Here is a 20,736-nt window from a genome sequence, read left to right as displayed (position 1 = left end):
ATTTCCCTTTCACCCCTTATACTAAATGCTTTAAACATGAGTCTTTCCCTTATTGTATGATACATTATCATTCTAATAAAAGATTCACACTCGTAATTCTTAAAAGCTTACTTCTAAAGGCTATTTAGGCTAAAACAATAAACAATAATAGGAAAAAAAATATATTTTTGGTCTATAGGTTTTAAGTCTAGTTTATATTTGATCATGGTTTTCAAAATGTGATACTTTTAATCCTTAAATTTTGAGTTTGATTTCAATTTAGTCTATAGGTTCAAAATATTATACTTTTAAGTCTTAAGTTTAGAGTTTTTTTTTTTTCTTTTGGGTTATTAGGTTTTAAGATTTACACTTTTAATCTCATGTCCAATTTTGACATTAATATTTATTAATTAATTTCAAATAATTACGAAGTGAAAGTTTAAAATTAATTTTAAAAATGATTAAAAATAATAAGAATTCATGTAAATTAATTAATAGACATTAAGAGTAAAAACGAAATACATGTATTTAATAAAAATGATAGTTAAAGTGTAAATCATGAAACCTCTAAACAAAATTGAAACAAAATTCAAATTTCAATATTAAATTTATAATATTTTAAACTCTAGATACTAAATTGAAATTAAACTCAAAAGTTCAGTATTAAAATCGTAAGAAAAAAAAGAAGTATCTTTTTCTATAATAAATAATAAATTAGAGATTAATAGATAAATACTAAATAGTCTATCAAAGAAAAAGAAAAAGGAAAAAAAGAACGCATTGTCCATCCCTTGTATTTAAGTCTGTTTTTACTTTTTATACGCATTATATGGCATGGATGGATGGACCACGGGATGACGTGTTGCAAAAAATGTCTTCCATCTAAATGGAACATCTGGAGTACCCTTTTTTTTTATTTTTCCCCACTAACCAACGACACGTGTCTTCACTTTTTCCTAATTCCACAAATACACATTTTTATTTTTTTTTTCTAATAAATTTTAGATAAAAATGTGAGTGTTTTCACCTGTTTTATGCACTAATTATCTAATAAAATTGTGTTATAGGATGATTTTTTTTATTATTATTATTTATAAAAGAGAGATGCATGAGATTACACCTCATCATTGTTCTAAATTTTATATTGGTCAAATATAATGCTTCTTTTTATTTGAATCTTAATCTTCCAAACCTTTTTTTATTTACCATTCTCTATTGCTGTTTTGAATTTCTTGAATAAAAAAATAGAAAAAACTTCACCTATTTTTTATGATACACATCAACAAAAAATCACTAAACTCATTTAAATTTAAAGTAAAAATTACTCTATTTTATCTCAATTTAAGATTTAAAGTACAATAAGATCTGAAAGTTTTCATTGTTTGTCAAGATAAAAGGTTGATAAAAATAATGTAGATTATAGATTTTAAAAAAAAAGACAATTTTTTTCTTATAAATTTAAGAAAATACGACAATACCTAATAATTTTTTATTTTTTCTTAAAAAAGTAAATTTTATTAATTTTTTACGGAAGGGAAATATGAGATTAGGTATAACTTAAGAGGAAAAGGAAAAAGAAGAGAGAAGCGGGATTGTGATTGGGCATCCACGTCGGTGTATGTCAGCTTGTTGTTGCTTTTATCTCTCTCTTTATAACTATTTATTTACCCTTCTCGAACAAATAATTGCTGTAAATATATTAATCTCAATTTAGGAGCATTAAGTACATCTCCATGTCCATGTAAAAAGGCAAATCACGCTATAACTTCATAAAAACTTGGAGTTGTCTCTCTTTTTCTCTGAAACTTTTTTTAAGCTGCGATTCTTCATCCAGCGCAGATTAAAGGTCCCTGCAAATTTGTAGCCTGCATCGCGAATTCGCCATTAAAGCCCCAAAGTCTTGCATTCCTCTTCTTCCCTGCCTTTTTCCCGCAACATAATAACCTTACCATTCTTGTGCTAAACGATCGGTTTCTGTCTCGTGGGTCGGCCGAGATTTCTGGGTTTTTTGAATCCAGGTTCGTCTTATTGTTTCGACGATTCGATTTTAGTTTCCTGTGTTCTGCATGTTTTGCAGGGTTTTTCTTTTTCATCAATTGAAATCCACCCAATTAAGCATTATCTCTGTATTTGATTCCGTGGACATATGTACGCTCTCTTTTTTCTTCTTTTAGTTAAAATAGGAATTCTCTTTCTGTTCGTTTTATTATTTGGTCTACTTTTGACAAAGTGATTCCCATGTTTTGGTTAGTTGCCTCTTGATTGATCTCAATTCATCGATTTCTGTTTTCTCCACGAATTGGCAGCATATTCTTCTTCTATTAGTCGCATGTAGAAGGCGTTGATTTTTGAACCACTTTGCGCCTGCCTCTTTTCGTGTGTGGCTGTTTATTGGGTTTTGGTCTTTCAGGGTCCTGTCAAAAAATGAGAGGCGTAAATCGGTATGCTCGTCACCTCCGATCAGCTTTTTCTCAAAAAACACGCAATCATACGGATGTTCTTCGACGAGGGCAAAGGCAAAGGCAACTGATTCATACCAATTCCGGGTCTCTTTTTATTGTCAAACCAGATAGATACAGAACCCCAAAATATATAAACTTAAGAACTCTGTCAGTTGACGCAGCTAAGCTTTCTAATGGAGGTTTATATCTCTCTCCCCCTGTCCGTTCCCATTAATATAACCTAGCATTTTGAGTTGTATGAGTGAAACTGGATACTTCTGTTTTTAATTTGGATTTTGGGGGTTCAGTTGCAGATTACAAGGTGGCAGGGCCACTCGTTGAGTATGAACGAAGAATTGCTGCTGGTGAGCTTGTGGATGGTGATAGTTGTCAGGTAAGGCCACCAGTTTCCCCTGCATCTTCATTGTTTATATTTAGAGATGAAAGTGAATTATATATGGAATAGTTCATAATAATTCACTTTTGGAAGCTTTATTTTCAGATTTTTACCTTCTGCCTCTGCCTAGCTTTTAAGAACTAAAATGGCTGATCAGCACAAACAGGAATAAATAAAAATATGTAAAATTTTAGCACTACATCTTTGTCAAAGCTAATGTTGGCTTAATATTAATGTTATTTGATTTTGATTTGAAACTATGTTTTTGTTGATAAATTACATGTCTATCTATCTGCTTTAAACCTGTTGAAACTAATTCTCATAGTCCTGTTGCAGGTAGGAACCTTGAGGGAACTTCAGAGACTCTACGATGAACTTGTTAATTCAGCTCAAGCATGCCGGTTGGATAGATATGCAGTATCAGAAAAATCAGGAAGGTAGTTCTTCCATCATGTAGATATAGTGCTTGTATAGAGATTATTCAAACTTATTTAATCACTTAGTTTTTGTTTACACTAGATTTTTCTTATTATTAATCTTCTTTTTCTTGCTTTTTCTTGTCTATGGCAGGAGTAGGTGGTTATGGTCTCGCTTCATTCCTCACTCATCATACTCTCCAGTTAAAGGTCTATATCTCTATGGAGGAGTAGGCACTGGAAAAACTATGTTGATGGACTTGTTTTTTGATCAGTTGTAAGTTTGTTGAACTCATGAATTGACTTGAATGTTCTCCAACCTCTTTGTTTTCCTGCCTCTATGTTGACTAATGGTTCGACAAATTCAAATGATAACCAACTATTATAAGTTTGTTTTGGGATATAGTTTAGTCTATTTATGCTATCCATTGTCTGTCTTCTCTTACTAGCTCCTTATCTTAGACTTACTCTCTTCTCATAGACCCAGCAATTGGAGGAAAAAGAGGATCCATTTTCATGACTTCATGTTGAACGTTCATAGTCGTTTGCAGGTAAGGTTTACTATTTTCTTCATTAGTGGTGAATGCTTTAAAATGAAATCTCCAGTATTGACACTGAGACTATGATGCCTAGTTGAAGTGGAATGTCTTATGTTCTCTGAAATCTCCTAGTTTCTAATGCCCTGTTTTTTTCTTTTGGTTCCCTCGATGGTGACCTATTGCTCAGTGTGCGTAATTTATAATGGAAAAACCATTGAAAATAGAGTTATTTCTTAGTTTTCTTAATTTGTAATTGAAAAACCATTGAAGTTAGAGTTATTGAGTCATCTGAGTTTTACAATTTGGAAACCAAATATATTTCTGTTTAGCCTACTTTTCTGCTCAGTCTGTCTCCTGGTTGAAGGTAATCACATCAATCTTTCAACTTGTTGGGTATTATCTTTTGATAAACTAATAGTTTGCCTAATTGTGTGGAATGTGGATATACTAAATAAGCATCTGGCTTGAATGCTTATTTTGACAGCGGCACAAGGGTGTTGCTGATCCACTTGAAGTCGTTGCAGGAGAGATTTCAGATGAGGCAATTTTATTATGCCTAGATGAATTTATGGTACTCTTTGTTCAACTGCATTTCTTTTGTTTGTATATCATAACTTTTGGCCTTGCACTTGGTAACATTAGTAAATTTTCTTGGTATTGTGTTTTTCATAGGTGACAGATGTCGCTGATGCATTGATACTAAATCGTCTGTTTGGACATCTTTTTAGCAACGGCGTTGTAAGTATTTACTTCTACAGTTTTTTTTTTTAATATTCCATCATAAGATGTTGTGTTTGGTTTCAGACATAACTTAGAGATTGTTTGTATCTGATCGAGGGAAATGTAGATCCTGGTTGCAACATCAAATCGTGCTCCAGATAAACTGTATGAAGGTGGATTACAGAGAGATCTTTTCCTGCCCTTCATTTCGACATTGAAGGTACATTTGTGGACAGTAAAATTTCAGTCAGTTTTAACTTTTCGTTCAACAATATAAACGTCAGGAACACACTTGAATTAAGCCACCCATTCTTACAATAGTAATCTGAATCCAGTGCCAATTTAGTCGATTTAAGCTCAGTCATTTATGATTTTTCCACTCATTAATTTGGAAGGTCTCATGATGTAGGAAAGGTGTGTGAGTCATGAAATCGGTTCAGCAACTGACTATCGGAAATTGACTTCGGTAATGATTCTAATTCCACACAGAAGTAGCTTTTTGAGTAAAAAGTTCTGAATGATTATATATTTTATACCTACTCTTGACTGCAGGCAGAGCGAGGGTTCTACTTTGTTGGAAAGGACTCATCAAGCTTTCTTAAGCAGAAGTTTCAACAATTGATTGGTAAAAGTATAGCTGGTTCACAAAAGGTGGAGGTTGTGATGGGCAGGGTTCTGCAAGTAAGCATTCAGTTTCTTTGATGATTTGAGTAACTTATTTCCTTCAATATTGTTGTTTAGCAATTTTCACTACTTTTAGGTCCCATCAGGAGCAAATGGATGTGCGTATTTCCCTTTTGAGGAACTCTGTGACAAACCTCTAGGAGCTGCAGATTACTTCGGGTTGTTTAGTAAGTGATCATTCAAGATGACATTTGTGTTCATATTGGATAGTAATATTAGGAATGCGAATAGTATTTTCAAAGCTCCAGAAATTTAGCTGTGAAAATGAAGTGCAATTTAAGATCCGATTGTGATAATAGCTAGTTTGATGAGATGGGTTTATCTTATTCGTAGGTACCACTAATAGTGAATACATGTTAGGTTTTCCTTCTATTAGCCTGATATTTTGGATCGGAACTCCTTTAGTTAGTCAAATTTCTAGAATCACTCGTAGAGTTGTCGTATACTTTTATTGTGCTAAATTTTTAGTCTAACTTGCTTGTTGGATTTATTTTTAAGAATTTGCTGTCTTCCTTCACAGAAAAATTCCATACCCTGGCTTTGGAAGGTATCCCAATATTTGGACTCCACAACAGAACAGCAGCATATCGTTTCGTCACTTTGGTTGATGTATGTCTGACTTCATATTTGGATGCTTTTAACTTCAATAACCTCACTTTACGTAGAAGTTTGTTTCTTTTGTGACTTCAACCAATACTTATCCATTTGTTTGATGACCTACAATGCCACTCCTTCCATGTGCTATGTTTGTTTATTTAAGGCATATACCACTACTTCGTCAAATATATTAGAAAACGACGGGTCTAGCGGTTGGGCAGTGTGATACCAATAAGAACTTATTCTCATGATTGGTTGACCTCATAAAAGGCATGTTCTTCAATAAGAAGGTTTTGGATTCGACATGATAGTCTCAGAAAATAGGGCAATGAGGAAAAAAGATGTCATGTTTCGCTATCAGAAAGATAAACTTGACCCATCCCCTTGGATGGAAAGAATTCAAACTGTTCTGAAGAATTTTAGAATTTGATTAGCATGTGATTTTGGTTCTTTCTCAAGCTTTCCTTGTGTGATGACAGGTGATGTATGAAAATAAAGCCAGACTACTATGTACAGCTGAGGGGAGTCCTCATGAACTTTTCGAAAAGATTGTAACCATCTCTGACGCTCAACAAATTGCACCTAGAACCTCGACGCGATCGAGGAAAAATGACATTTCAGATCTCTGTGTGGACAATGAATTGGGTTTCGCCAAAGACCGGACAATTAGTAGGTAAGGCATCCTCCAAGTATATTTGGACTTGGACATTTCAGATCTCTCTTCCCTTAATTGATTAAATGTGAAGTCAGACATACATGACGTGTATATAATTCCTTTTAGTATCCACATGTATATTCATATTCAGCTGCTAATATTGATGTCATTTTTTTAAGTAGATTAACAGAGATAAACAGCAAAGAATACCTGGAACAACATGCGGAACTCGTAGCGGAGAAGCGAAACTGGGAAGACGGTGACAATCAGGATGCTTTGCAACCATAATTTCTATTTCTGCAGCTTCCAGATTAATCACATATCATTTTTGTTACTGCATTTCACTATTTTAACTTACTAAAATTATATATTTTAGTGATGAGAAATAATGATATGTAAATTGAAACTTTTCTTTTTATACAAACTAACAATTGTTACCCACATATTAGAATTCAGATTGAAGAGATGGGACATTTTATTATGAGAATTGTGTAAATATGAAGGTTGATATAACAACACCTACTCGAATTCTTGACTCAAAACATTATAGTTTGTTATTTGGACGAAGATTAATATAACATACGACTTAAAAGGATAATTATAGCCTAACACTACAAGAATTTTGGTTATTTCTAATGACATTTCTTCCGACACACAAAAAAGCATCGGCAGATTCAACATATCCCGATAGTGCGAATAACGGGTTGGGATCAAACGATTTCTCAACAGTCTACTAACAAACAGTCGAACGTTCAACTACTCTCGATGGTCTACTAACAAACCGTCGGGCTTATTGGACTTTTGTCCGACGATTATTTTTAACCGTCGAACGTTTTATTTTGTCTGACGAACAATCGTCGGGTGGGATATGGAATATAAAAAAATATGTATTGAAATTTGTAAAGTTAGCCCAACGATTTGCATTTAACCGTCGGGGTTGTGTGAATTCACCCGACCGTTATTGATGATTGTCAGCCATTCCAAGCTTGCCTCGACGGTCTGCGAACACCGCCGGGAGTTCTTATTTTCGCCCGATGGTGGTTGAACAATCGTCAGGGAGGTGGTAGTATATAAAAAAACATTTATTGGAATTTGTAATTACGTCTGACGGTTTCGTGTAACCGTCGGGCATTCTAAGTTCTAATATAAATATAAAAAGATTTTTATGGGAATTTGGGGAACTTTGGCCGACGGTATTCTCGTTGGGAGTTCTAAGTTCGGCCGATGGTAAGGGGTGACCGTCAGCAATTATTAACTTTATCCCGACGATCCTTGTTTAACCGTCGAGCTTGGAGACTTAAGCCGACAGTTTTCAGTCAACCGTCAGACATTCAAAGTTCTAATATAAATATAAAAAGATTATTTTGGGAACTTCGGGAACTTTGGCCGACAGCTGTGTCATAACACCGTTGGGAGTTCTCAGTTCTGTCGATGGTAACTATGCGACCGTCGACAGTTATGAACTTTATCCCGATGGTCTAGCAGACGACCGTCGGGAAAAGCTTGATATAAATTTCCCCCTCGAGCTCGTTGTTTCATCTTCCCAATTTTTTCTTCTCCTTCATTCGTCCGCACGCTCCGATTTCTTATTCTCCTTCATCTGAACAGTTGTCTTCGTTCGTTCGTCCTTCGTTTGTCCGCACGCTATCCGATCGATCTCTTCTGTCCAGTCGCTGTGGTTGTCATGCTCTTTCTTCTGTCTAGTCGCCGTGCTCTCTTCTCTTCTGTCTAGTCGAGCATTTGGAGGTATGTAAGATTTTCTATTATGGTTTTTTAACTTAGACTTTATTATTGAGAAATATTTGTGTTATTTTGAGTCTAATTATACGATTTAGGTTTTATTTGGAGCTTATTGTTAGATGAAAGTGTGATTCTTAATTTGTTGTATGTCCAAAGTATGATTAGGGAGGTTATATGATTAAAATTTGATTTATAGTTTATTATTGGAGAACTAGAACTTTGTTATTTAGCCTTTTGAAGTTTAATATTTGATTTTGAGTGTATTGTATGTTTAAAGTGTAAGAATATTTATGTGATTAAACTGTGATTTAAAGTATATTTATGTAGGTGAAGTTTGATTTAGAACTTATTGTGTGTAACTAGAACTTTGTTAACGATCATTTTGATTTAGTTCAAGATTATATAAATAGCATGTTTGTGACTATAGGAACTTTCTTTATGTTTATATGTTTAAGTTTTTGAAAAAAAAAATCCTTATGTTTAAGAAATTTGAAATTTTTGTTATTGTGTTAGTACATAATTTATGATTGGTAAATGTGATTCTACCCATGTTTAAAAGGATAGGGAGTTGTTTTGTTTTTAGTTGTGATAGTAATAAATGTTAATTTGTGATTGTTATGATTGGTAAATGTGATTTTACTCATGCTTATAGTATTAACTTAGGGTGATAATGTGTGATAGAGTCTAATCTCTAGCTTCTGTCACCACTAAATTCGATAGAGTGTTTGATTGGATTACAAGGGATTGTCAATCCAAAACTTTATTTTCAAGGATGATTTCGTAAATTCACCAAAAAAAAAACACAAAAAAGAAGTAAATCAAATGAAATTAAAAGTTAGAAATTGGAACTATATATTCTAATATAACTAATTGTCTAAATCATACAGGTTCAACTTATCGCATATATTATTAAGAATGGATAAAGAGTGGATTAAGATTAGGAACAAGTTATCAACTGAGTATGCAGAAGGAGTATATCGATTCATTGATGTTACAAAAATTCATGTTAATAAGTTGGAAAAAACAAGATGTTCATGCATAAAATGTATGAATGCTAGGTGGGAGCCAATAGATGGAGTTGAACGACATTTATTCATTAATGGAATTTCTCCATCTTATCATCAATGGGTATATCATGGAGACCCAGTCGACTTGTCTAGGGGATATGAGAGTCACACATCTCAATCGACACATGATGATGGATTAAGTACGACAGAGATGAATGTTATAGATGAAGAAAATGAAATTTTGAATATTATAAATGATCTACAGTATCCAATTGCTGATGTAAATGAAAAAGAAAACGAGGATGAGATGCACACCAATGCCGAAGAAAAAGATAACAATACAAGCTTATTTGAAGACTTAATGAATGAAGCACGTAACCAGTTGTACCTTAGTTGTACAAACTTCTCTTCATTGTTGTTCTTGGTGAAGTTGATGCATATTAAGGTTCTTAGTAGTTGGACTAACAAGTCGTTTGATTTGTTACTTGAATTGTTAAAAGAAGCATTTTCCGTTGGAGCATCTATACCTAGTTCATTTTATGAAGCTAAAATAAAATTACATGACTTAGGACTACGTTATGAGTGTATTCATGCTTGCAAATACGATTGCATCCTATATTGGAAAGAATTTGTTGATTTGCAATAGTGTCCAGTATGTGGTGAATCCGTGAATCTCGATACAAAGTTGAATCTGGAAAAAGTAAAAAATTTCCACATAAAATTTTACAACATTTTCCTTTAATACCAAGATTGAAGCAATTGTTTGCATCTAAGCATATTAAACCTAAAATGAGGTGGCATAAAGATAAACGTGTTGAAACTAATGGAGTGTTGCGACATCCAGCTGATGCTGAAGGGTGGAAGTATTTTGATCGTGAGTTTCCTCTGTTTGCTTTAGACCCACGTAATATTCATTTAGGACTAGCTTCTGATAGATTTAATCCATTCGGGAATATGAGTACTTCATATAGTATGTGGCCAGTGGTGCTCATTCCTTACAATTTGTCACCTTGGAAATGCATGAAAGAGACAAATTTCATTGTTTCCCTTCTTATACCCGGTCCAAAATCTCCTGGTAAAGAAATTGATATTTACTTATAACCATTGATTGAAGAGTTAAAGGAGTTATGGAATGATGGTGTGCATACGTACGATTGTGTTAGCAACGAATACTTTCAACTACATGCAAGCTTATTGTGGACTATTAACGACTTCCCTACGTATGGTGACATATCTGGATGGAGTACCAAAGGTTACTAAGCATGCCCTATTTGTATAGAGGATACATCATCAATGAGGATAAAAGGAAGACAATGTTTTATGGGGCATCGATGTTATCTTCCAGATAATCACAGTTGGCGCAAAAGCAAACAATTTGATGGAAAAGTGGAACGTGGACCCCCTCCAGTTGACATGGTTAGAGAAGATATCTTACAAGAGGTGAACTTATTAAACTTTCCCGTGCTTAGCAACATTCAGAGAACCGTGATAAAAAAACGGAAACAAAGTTCAAATTGGAATAAAAAGAGTATATTTTTCCAACTTCCATATTGGTCAAAACTTTTATTGAGACAAAAGTTGAATGTTATGCATATTGAAAAGAATATTGTGATAATTTGGTAGGCACATTATTAAATGTTGAGGGAAAAAGTAAGGATATAACTAATGCTCGTTTGGATTTAGAAGATCTAAATATACGGAAAGAACTACACCTACAAAAGGTAGGAGATAAAGTTATAAAGCCACACGTTGCATACACATTGACTACTAATGATAAGGTTGTATTCTGTAAGTGGATGAAATCAATCAAATTCCCTGATGGGTTTGTATCCAATATATCAAGATGTGTGAGTGAGAAAGATAAAAATCTACTGGGGCTAAAAACTCACGAATCGCATGTTCTGCTTCAGTGGCTTCTTCCAATTGGTGTTCGAGAATATTTAAAAAAAGACGTGTCCACTGTTGTCGTTGAGTTTATGCAAATTTATCTGTGATCTATGTGCAAAAATAATATCTATAGGGGATTTGGATCGATTACAACGAGACATTATAATCATACTTTGTAAGTTAGAAAAATTATTTCCACCAGCATTTTTTGATGTAATGGTGCACCTAGTAATCCATTTGCCCTATGAAACAAAAGTTGCAAGTCCAGTTAGTTATAGCTGGATGTACCCTATGGAAAGAAGCTTATGGACATTGAAACAATATGTAAGAAACAAAGCACATCCTAAGAGTTCTATAGCAGAAGCATATATAATGAATGAATCGTTGGTATTTTGTTCTTTGTACATAACTGGAATTGAGACAAGGTTCAATAGAGATGAAAGAAATGATGATAGACCTCAGAGGATGAGATATGTGGTGAATTTTTAATGTTCAGACAAAATGTGCGACCATTAGGAGTACCAAGAGTGAGGGAGAAATGTAATGCACATTGGTATATCTTGAACAATTGCATGAAAATTAAATCTTATCGAACGTAAGTTTTGAACATTCTATTGTAATTGATTATTTTGATACAAAATGTGAAATATAAAATTGAGACACATCTCTTACTTAAAGGAAATATTTGAGACTAATTCAACATGAAGCTCAAAGTCAAGATGATTTATACAGAAGGCACCAATAAGGCTTTCCTGATTGGTTCAAATCTCATGTACGTATGGGTTTAAAAGACAAAAAAAAAATTCAATTTAATTAATTCAGGTGACATTAGTTTTTAAGATCGATTATGTTGTACTGAATTAATAGGTTCTTTCATTGCGTGAAAATGGAGATATGTCCAATGAAATATATTCACTAGCGATGGGGCCAAGTTCAAAAGTGCGCTCATACAATGGATGCATTGTTAATGGAGTACGCTATCATAGTATTGAGCGGATAATTGTCAGAGTATGCAAAATAGCAGGATCATGGTGCCTTCAGAAAGTGAAGGTGGAGGTGAACTCCATAATTTCTATGGTGTTGTCAATGAAGTATTGGACTTTCAGTATGCCAAGAGAAGACGTGTAATTACGTTTAAGTGTACTTGGTTCGATACATACCCTAAAAAGATCAACAGAGTACACATGGATTTGGGGGTATATATCAATAATATAGCTCGTCATTGGTTTGTTAACGAGCCTTTTGTATTTTCCAGTCAAGCCAAACAAGTGTTTTACATCAACGATCCTAAATATGGTAATAATTGGAAAGTGGTGCAAGTAATCCAAAAAAAAGCATGTGTGGGACATACTAGAACTAGAAGAACGTGAGAATGACCAACATGAGTTGTTAGAAGTGGTGAATAGTATTACTTGTACATTCAATGAATCAATGAATGATATTAGTTTATGTAGAGTTGATGTTGATCCTATAATCGTAGAAGAACGAATAATTCAGCGAGTTGATGATGACTTCATAAATGATGAGGAAGAAGATATACAATCATCTTCTAATAGAAGTTTGAGTTTCGATGAACATCTTAATGATATGGAATAAGCATGTAAATATGTATTTTATTTTTCATTTCATAACTTACATATTGTTGTATATCATATATATTATTGTTTACACAAGAACAATGGTAAGTCATATTGATGAGGAGGCACTACTGGAGTATTTACAGTCCGAGCATATTGGTGCATCTTCCTTTGTGGGGGATTGTAACGACTTGACCCTTTAGGACTCAAGTTAGTCCGTTACTAAATACATGCATGCATTGAACTTCAAACGACACCTCTTTTATGGTGAAATAAATGCTAAATAAATATGGTAAGTTTAAAAGTCCTTCATTAAATTCAAATATTGAAAACAAATAATGGGGTACCCATAAGTCATAAATGGAAATAAATATGTCTGAAAAAAAATCTCAAACGATAAATTCCAAATGTCAAGACTGAAAGTTTAAAACATAAAATAACTCTTAAAACATGAGTGGAAGCATTAAAAATGGTCCCCAGTGGCTCATTCATGGATTCCTCTTGTCATTCACCGGCGCATCTCTACCCTTACCTGAAACATAAATATGAGAAAGGGTGAGTATAAAATACTCAGTAAGTAACTCCACTACTGGGATCAGGCTAGGCATTTATGTCCTCTAGATGCGTACCTCTGGTGGAACATATAAACTGCTCTAGTCTTCATGGGACACATACATATACAAAAAACTGATTTTTATCCTACGGTAGTTAAGTATGCCCACTACCTCTGGTGAATCTCGAAGGAAACACAACCCCTGGTGAATCCCGAAGGAAACAAAATCTGATGAATCCTGAAGGAAATACAATATCTGGTGAATCCCGAAGGAAACACAATGAATCTGGTGAATCCCGAAGGAAACAGAATTTGGTGAATCCCGAAGGAAACACAATATCTGGTAAATCTCAAAGAGAACACAATATCTGGTGAGCATCTAACTAATCAGTGAGGACACTATCACAATCTCAACATCACAAGTATCACAACATGGTTCTATAACATACATATAGATCTCATCATCATGATTCTACAACGTACATATACCTCTTGTCATCATAGTCTCATAACATACATATATATCTCATCATCATGGTTCTGTAATACACATATGAAACATACGTATGCATCTCATCATCATGGTTCTATAATACACATATGAATTCCTTCATCATAGCTCTATAACATACGTATGCATCTCATCATCCTCAGATTCAACAGGATCTCCAATAACAATAATATACTCAAATCATACTAGTATTCAAACATCTCTATGCGCAACTAATCTTTTAAACCCTCATGTCAGCAAGGCATACATAAACATCAAACTATCAATATATCCTCAATAAATCATAATCATCATTGCCTGGCACTAAGGCAGTTCCAATAGTAAGATTATTTACCTCGATACTAGATTCAGGTATGGATCCAACTGGCAGTCTTCAATAATAAATCTTTGAATTCAATTCTCCAACGAAGCCTAAGCAACAACCACCCTCAATATTCCAATCTCCAAATTCTTCCTTCAATTAAACCCTGCTTCCAACTTTTAATCATTTTCTCCCGTAAAATTTTCAATTCACAAAGAATTTAACTTACCTCCTTCCACAATGAAATTAATTATTGACATTAATTTCAAATTAAATTTGTGTGACATAACCCCCTTCCAAAATGAAATTAATTCTTGACATTAATTTCAAATTAAATTTGTGTGACATTAAAAATTCAATTTCCATAACTTCCCTCCAATTAAACCATTAAATTGAAACACTCATTCCTTCCAAAATGAAATTAATTCCTGCCATTAATTTCCAAATTGAATAATTTCAACGTTAATCCATTAATTTCCAAATTAAATAATTTCAACGTCAATCCATTAATTTTCAAATTAAATAATTTCAACGTCAATCCATTAATTTCCAAATTAAATAATTTCAACGTCAATAATTAAATTCACGCAATTACAAAGTCCAAAAATTCCATAAATGCCCTTAATTAATAAAAATTACTAAAATTACATAAAAAAAAATAAAAATTTGGGGTGTTATAGGGATAATACAGGTTATTTTAGATCCATATTTTTATATAAACTAATGTTTAATTAAACTAACAGTGTATAATTTTTTCAGAGTCTGGTTGTACGACTACTAGGGCTGGACACGGATACTCTCAAAATGTTGATTTGGATAAATATGTTCAACAATTTGGGAGAATTCCTATTGAGATCAACCTTGAATGGGAGAAACCAATTTACAACAATGCAACAAGGTTTAGCAATGCCATTGGTACCAACGTTTGAGAATCTTTTTCCGTTCGTTATGGAACATGGAGAGAGGTACCAATAGAAACAAGAAAGCTTGTTAAGAGTCGATTATTGGTAAGATAATCATTTTATATTTTACAAATTATATATACATCGACTTCCATACTAATTAGTTTTTCTTTTCTTTCTTAATTCATAACCATTTTGTGTTAGACTTGTCCAACAAACTGGTCAATGATTTCATCAATGAAAAGATGAAAATTTTGTTCAAAGAGTATAGGGGAAACTACACAGACACTATAAAAAATATGTAAGTTCTGAAAAGGCACGAGCACACCCACCTGATCGATTTAAAGACGACATAGAGGATTGACACTTTTTATGCAACAAGTTTGAATCCACCTACTGGAAAATAATAATTTTTGTGTTTTTTTTTTGTTTACTTACATTTCAATTACTCATTTCCTCTTAATTTCTCATTTTCTTAGAAAGTGGCAGAGACTAATCAAAGGAATCGGTCCTTAAAGTACACTCATACAGTTGGTTCTAAGACTTTTCATATGCATAAGATTATCCACGGTAAAAATAAAAGTATTTCTATATTTGATTTCTAAGAAAGTATGTTTAATATCTCGTGAATTATTTTACAGAAAGGATTCGGTGGTCAAATAATGGACCTAGTGGACTTATTTAAACAAACACATTGTAAGAGTGATAACTCGTTTGTTAACCAGGCTACGAATGATGCATATATAAGTTTTTATCCCTCAACGTAACTTTATTCATATATAATTGTCATACAATAATTAGTCCTAATTATTGATGTAGAGTCAAATGGTTGAGCTGAGAGAATTCTCCACCCAAGAAGGGTCTGAACGAATATCAGATGAAAAAATATGCGAGCAAGTGTTGGGTACAAGAGTGGGCCTTGGTAGGATACCGAAGGGTAAAAAAGTGAAAAAAAAAAAATAAATCATCATCCAATGCATCTTCATCAAGAGTTATAGAGGAGCAACAACAAGAGATAGAATCCTTAAAGGCTAGATTGGCTAGATTGGACGAACTGGACGCCATAAGACAATCTGAGATGGAGAATATGAAAGTTATGCTCTTACAGCTCATGAAAGATAAATCGAACAAGGTATGAGCTCTTCAACTTTCGTAGTAAACTAACTAGATTATGTATATGTTGTTATCCTGTAGTTATGGTAACAACATAAATGTATAGATATGTGTTTCAGTTGGTTTGTATATTACAATTGAGAATAATTTTTTTTGGGGGTGGGGGAGGTATGTTTGTTTGTTTAAATAAATATAGATATGTCTTGGTTTGTTTCAATTGTTATGAGTTGGTTGGTTTTAAGTACAAATAAGTTTAAGTTTAAGTTGGTTTGTAAGTAAATGTTATGTGTTGGTTTGTTTCAATTCTTAATTATGTTGGTTTGTATACTGGGATTGAGAAATTTTTTTTTTTTTTTTTTTTTTTTTTTGGGGGGGGGGGGGGGGGGTGTTTTTTTAATTTTTAATTATGTTGGTTTGTTTAAGTAAATATTGATATGTCTTGGTTTGAGATTATATTTAAGTACAAGTATGTTTAAGTTTAAGTTATGATTAAATTGAAGTTAGGATTTAAGTTCTATATTGAGTTTGAGATAGAAATATGCAAGTTTGAGTTGGTTTATTTCAATTCATTAATATTCTTAGTTGAATTTTAAATTCTATATTTATTTTGAGATTGGTATATAGTATATTGAGCATTAAACTTATTTAAATTTATATTTTGTAGGTATTTGGAGATTTTTGTTGAAGATGCATCTCCCGGCAAGCGTATTTAGGTTGAGATGTTAATATTATTTTGGATTTAGGAATTGTGGATTAAGGTTGTAGATGCATCTTCCACTATGTACATTGTTATCATGTAATATTTTTTTTGGATTAAGAAATTGTGGATGTTATAGTAACTCTTGGATTAAGGTTGTAGATTCAAACGTGTTTTCTATATATTATTTACTATCTATTATAGACATTTACTTGATTTTGGCAATCGTAGTTTAGTTTGATTGATATTTGTAAGATTCAAACATATATGACATTTGAAAAAAAAAAAAAAAAAGAACAGATCTAAAAAAAGAAAATAAATAAATAGATTTAACTATGTAAATCATTTAGAAGATACTACATGATCGTCTAGAAAAAACTACTAAACGATTGCATAGTTCAACGATCGTTTACTTGAGGCTACACAATCCGACCAACGCTTGGTCTTCTTCCTCGTTGAGAACCGCATCGCCATGCACCGAAGCTTCATCACGAACGACTCGACGAACTCAAACCTTTTGAATTACAGACTCGATTGTGATGTTAATTTCGCCCAAAAACACAGGGGGCCTTACAATTAACACTTTGTAACACCAAAAAATTTAACAAAAAGACAATTTAAACCCGAAACATTCATCAACGCAACCACATATGCAGAAAATAGTTAACCACAAATGCAGAAAACCCACCGGGATGAAAAATGAGTTCAATTCAGATCTGTAATTTGGAATATCAGAGAACCTGGCTCTGATACCAATTCAAGAAAATCTGATTCGTGATTTTCATGAGCAGCGGAAGAAAGATAATTCCAAATCACAATCATGAATGAACAATACATTTACAGTCGACTTCAAACAAACGGTTATACAATTCATACAGAAATTACAGCATGAAAAAATTCAAATGCACAAAGGGAGAAACTCTACGAACATTTGAAGATGCGTCTCTATGCTCCTTTGCGCACGACCGCTCAATCTACACGACCGCAACACAACACGAACTCTTCGCACTCGTCCTCAACGATCGCCTCGGTCACGAACTCCTCAGCAACAGCACAAACGACCTTCAAAAAACCTCGACGGTGTCGAGTTGAGTATGACACCACCAACAAGGCTACCTTGGTATTCTCGGTGTGAGAATCCAGAGGGTAGACTCTGTTCGGACTTGGAATGAGGCAAACGAAGGAGGAAACACCGATCACGTACACGACTAGGCAAGTGGGAGATGGTGGAGACCTATCGTATAGGTCGATACCCAATCGTTTAGATAAAGCTATGCAATTGTCTAACAAAAGCAATGCGATCATTTAGCTCGGTCTATCGCCTACAGACACTACATGATCGTTTACTTTGGAAAAACGATCGTCTAACAAAACTATGCGATCATTTAGTAAATACTATACGATCGTTTAGCTTGCCACTGCACAATTGTTTAGCTCGTCCAGCCGTATTTTAGTAAATCCGTATTTATTTGACGACTACGTGAGTTTCTTTTGCGCGAGAGAGAAAACTCAAAAAAAATTTACGAAAACTTCAACGTTTGTAAATCATTCTCTTCAAAATAGGAAAACCACTTTCCTTTTAAACTCACAGTTACCATGAATCCAATAACCACCCACTCCTTTGGTTATTAAAGAAAAATAATTAATTATCCAATAATTAATATTATTATAAATATAAATGATAATCAACTTATCATACTATATTTGTAACCTATAGTTTTAAAATTTCATCTTATGAAACATATAAACCATAGTTTTTTTTTTTCTATTCTATGGTACTTAATGTAAATCTCATTTACATCAATCCTCCACTAGATGTATTTCATACATCAAACCGATTATATCATATATAATCAAAATACCTCTTGTCAATTTGAACATTTTAAATCAACACCAAGAACTGATCCTCAACTGAATCCATTGAGCTACCAAGAGAACCTTATGGACCTGTAACTCGAAGCACCAACGGTATGTGAATAATTGACTAAACTCTTTAGTCATGGGATCTACCATCCGTTAACTGCCAGGTACTCCACTAAAGACCGACAGCTGAACTCTCCTTACCATAGTTATATCATGTGTCCATCTTAACCAATCAGCAGTGCGACAACCTTTTACAGATCGCTCGTAAGTACAGCTGGGCCAATAACCATTATGCCCCTATAGTTACATCTGTCTCTTTAAGTACCACTGATCCCTCTAATGAACATAAGTCATAGTCCTACTATGACTATGACTGAGTCTTCTCTTCCAAAGAGAAGTTGTGGCCACTATGTTCAAGCTCCGGAATTAGCCCTTAAAAGAGCAATCTCTCTACTTATCCCTGCTTCAGGAAAGGAGTGAATTCTATCTTGTGGTTTGAGTTCCCAGCTCCCAGATCAGACAATTCCCCAAAAAGGTAGGCATGTTGAGTTGACAATCTGGCCACTCTCACCCATACTAATCAAATGACCGTCCTCAAAGGCAGAAGTTCTCAAAACACTCGGGATTGAGGTCGTGTCACCTATGGTCGTTTAGGTGAGATGTAAGTCTCTAGTATCAACGGCGTTATATACAGAGTTTAGTCATCTCGTGGTCCAGGTCTTATACAAACTCTTTGTATAGGACACCCCCACTCGCACGTCTCCACATGAATGGTTAGGATCTATCATCTGTAGTAGTTTACAACACTTACAAACCTCTACAAAGCGGGTCGTATCTGTAGTGTCATCAAGATCAAGTATCCCACCTTAATCCTTATACTATAGGCCTATTTAGGTCATCACTCAAGACATGATCCACTTGTATATCACATATACATGCTTAAGTTCACATAAGATAACCAATGAACTTTGTTTATTGGATATAAGTAACTACCAGAATTAATAACATTTATTTTATTCATTGAACAATGCGTGTCTTTACAAAACAATGAGACTGCGGGAGAATTATGACACAAATCCCAACAAAGACTTCCATACCATTGAGGAAGGTTTCCCTAAAGAAGCTTTCTCGACACTGTTGCCGACAACTTCCGTACCATTGGGAAAACCTTTCCCGACAACCTTTTCAGCTTATAACAACGACTTTCACTGTCAGACTCAAATTCTTGCAGGGTAACTTGATGAAATATTAACATATGAACATCTTTTTCTTTTAATCAGTGATGTTTTGTCAGAATTGAAACTTTCTATATTCAAATTAAATAGTTAACGCCTTAATTAGTAAGCTAACATACTAAAATTTCATTATCTTTTGATAAAATACGTACACAATGTTAAATTATTGAAGAAGATTGATCGATTTGCAGCCAAGGAAGACGAATGTAGATAATTTTGCAGAAAATAAACAAATAAATAAAGGTGATGATTCAAAAAAGTGGATGATGAGGTATGCGATATTTTTTTTCAGTAAAATACAATGTATTATTATTATTATTATTATTATTATTATTATTATTGTCAAGATGCTCTCTTGCGTGCGTGGCCTGCCTTCCAGATATATCACCTCAATTGGTATTCTACGTTTTTTTTTTACGATAAAATACAATTAGAAAACAAAGGAAGATTGAGGGGCGGGATTTGAATTTTCGACTGTTTTGATAGATAGTACATATTTTATGTCAATTGAATTATATTTATTTTAGTACATAATATGAACTCTACTTTATAATTTTGAACTTAACAAATATGGTAACATGAAATTTAGAACTTATTTGATAGGAAATCTCAAAACAAGAGATTCAATAAAAATAAAGTTATTTCATGTTTTGAGATACGTGTTAGGTAGTAAATTCAGAAATTAGACTCTAATTTAAATAATTATCTAAAATGTGTTTATACTAATTTATAAATCATAAAATTAATTACAAATTTTCACTAAATATTAGTTGATGATAAATTATTACTAATTTGTTTATGAACAAATTTCATGTTAAAAAATTGTATAATTATTATTTTGTAATATTATATGATTTACTGGACTATTTTTTAATATAGAAAAATAAATAAAAATATTTACAAAATATTGCAAAATTTTAGA

At 33.3% G+C, this 20,736-nt stretch overlaps 1 protein-coding gene and 1 pseudogene across 2 annotated transcripts; both read left to right on the top strand.

Annotated features, from left to right (window-relative positions):
* Positions 1 to 1,562: 1,562 nt before the first annotated feature.
* LOC150037705 (uncharacterized) lies at positions 1,563 to 6,909 on the top strand. 2 transcript variants are annotated; one of them, XM_090311320.1, is made up of 15 exons: positions 1,563 to 1,997; positions 2,390 to 2,620; positions 2,729 to 2,814; positions 3,154 to 3,254; positions 3,388 to 3,510; positions 3,715 to 3,784; positions 4,257 to 4,343; positions 4,445 to 4,510; positions 4,620 to 4,712; positions 4,902 to 4,958; positions 5,045 to 5,173; positions 5,253 to 5,343; positions 5,697 to 5,785; positions 6,253 to 6,446; positions 6,611 to 6,909. In XM_090311320.1, the coding sequence occupies exons 2-15, from the start codon at positions 2,404 to 2,406 to the stop codon at positions 6,714 to 6,716; spliced, it is 1,509 nt and encodes a 502-aa protein (XP_090167446.1). In that variant the 5' UTR covers positions 1,563 to 1,997; positions 2,390 to 2,403; the 3' UTR covers positions 6,717 to 6,909. The 2 variants fall into 2 exon arrangements, with proteins under 2 accessions (XP_090167446.1, XP_090167445.1); XM_090311319.1 differs by having other exon boundaries at positions 6,608 to 6,909.
* Positions 6,910 to 9,083: 2,174 nt separating this feature from the next.
* Positions 9,084 to 12,658, top strand: LOC150037704 (uncharacterized; annotated as a pseudogene).
* The last annotated feature ends 8,078 nt before the right edge of the window (positions 12,659 to 20,736 follow it).

The sequence above is a fragment of the Benincasa hispida genome, chromosome 2 (assembly GCF_027475165.1).
Source record: "Benincasa hispida cultivar pf3 chromosome 2, pf3_genome.v1.1, whole genome shotgun sequence".
Lineage (NCBI taxonomy): Eukaryota > Viridiplantae > Streptophyta > Magnoliopsida > Cucurbitales > Cucurbitaceae > Benincasa > Benincasa hispida.
Note: the sequence above shows the minus strand (reverse complement) of the source record. Positions and strands in the feature narration are given on the sequence as shown.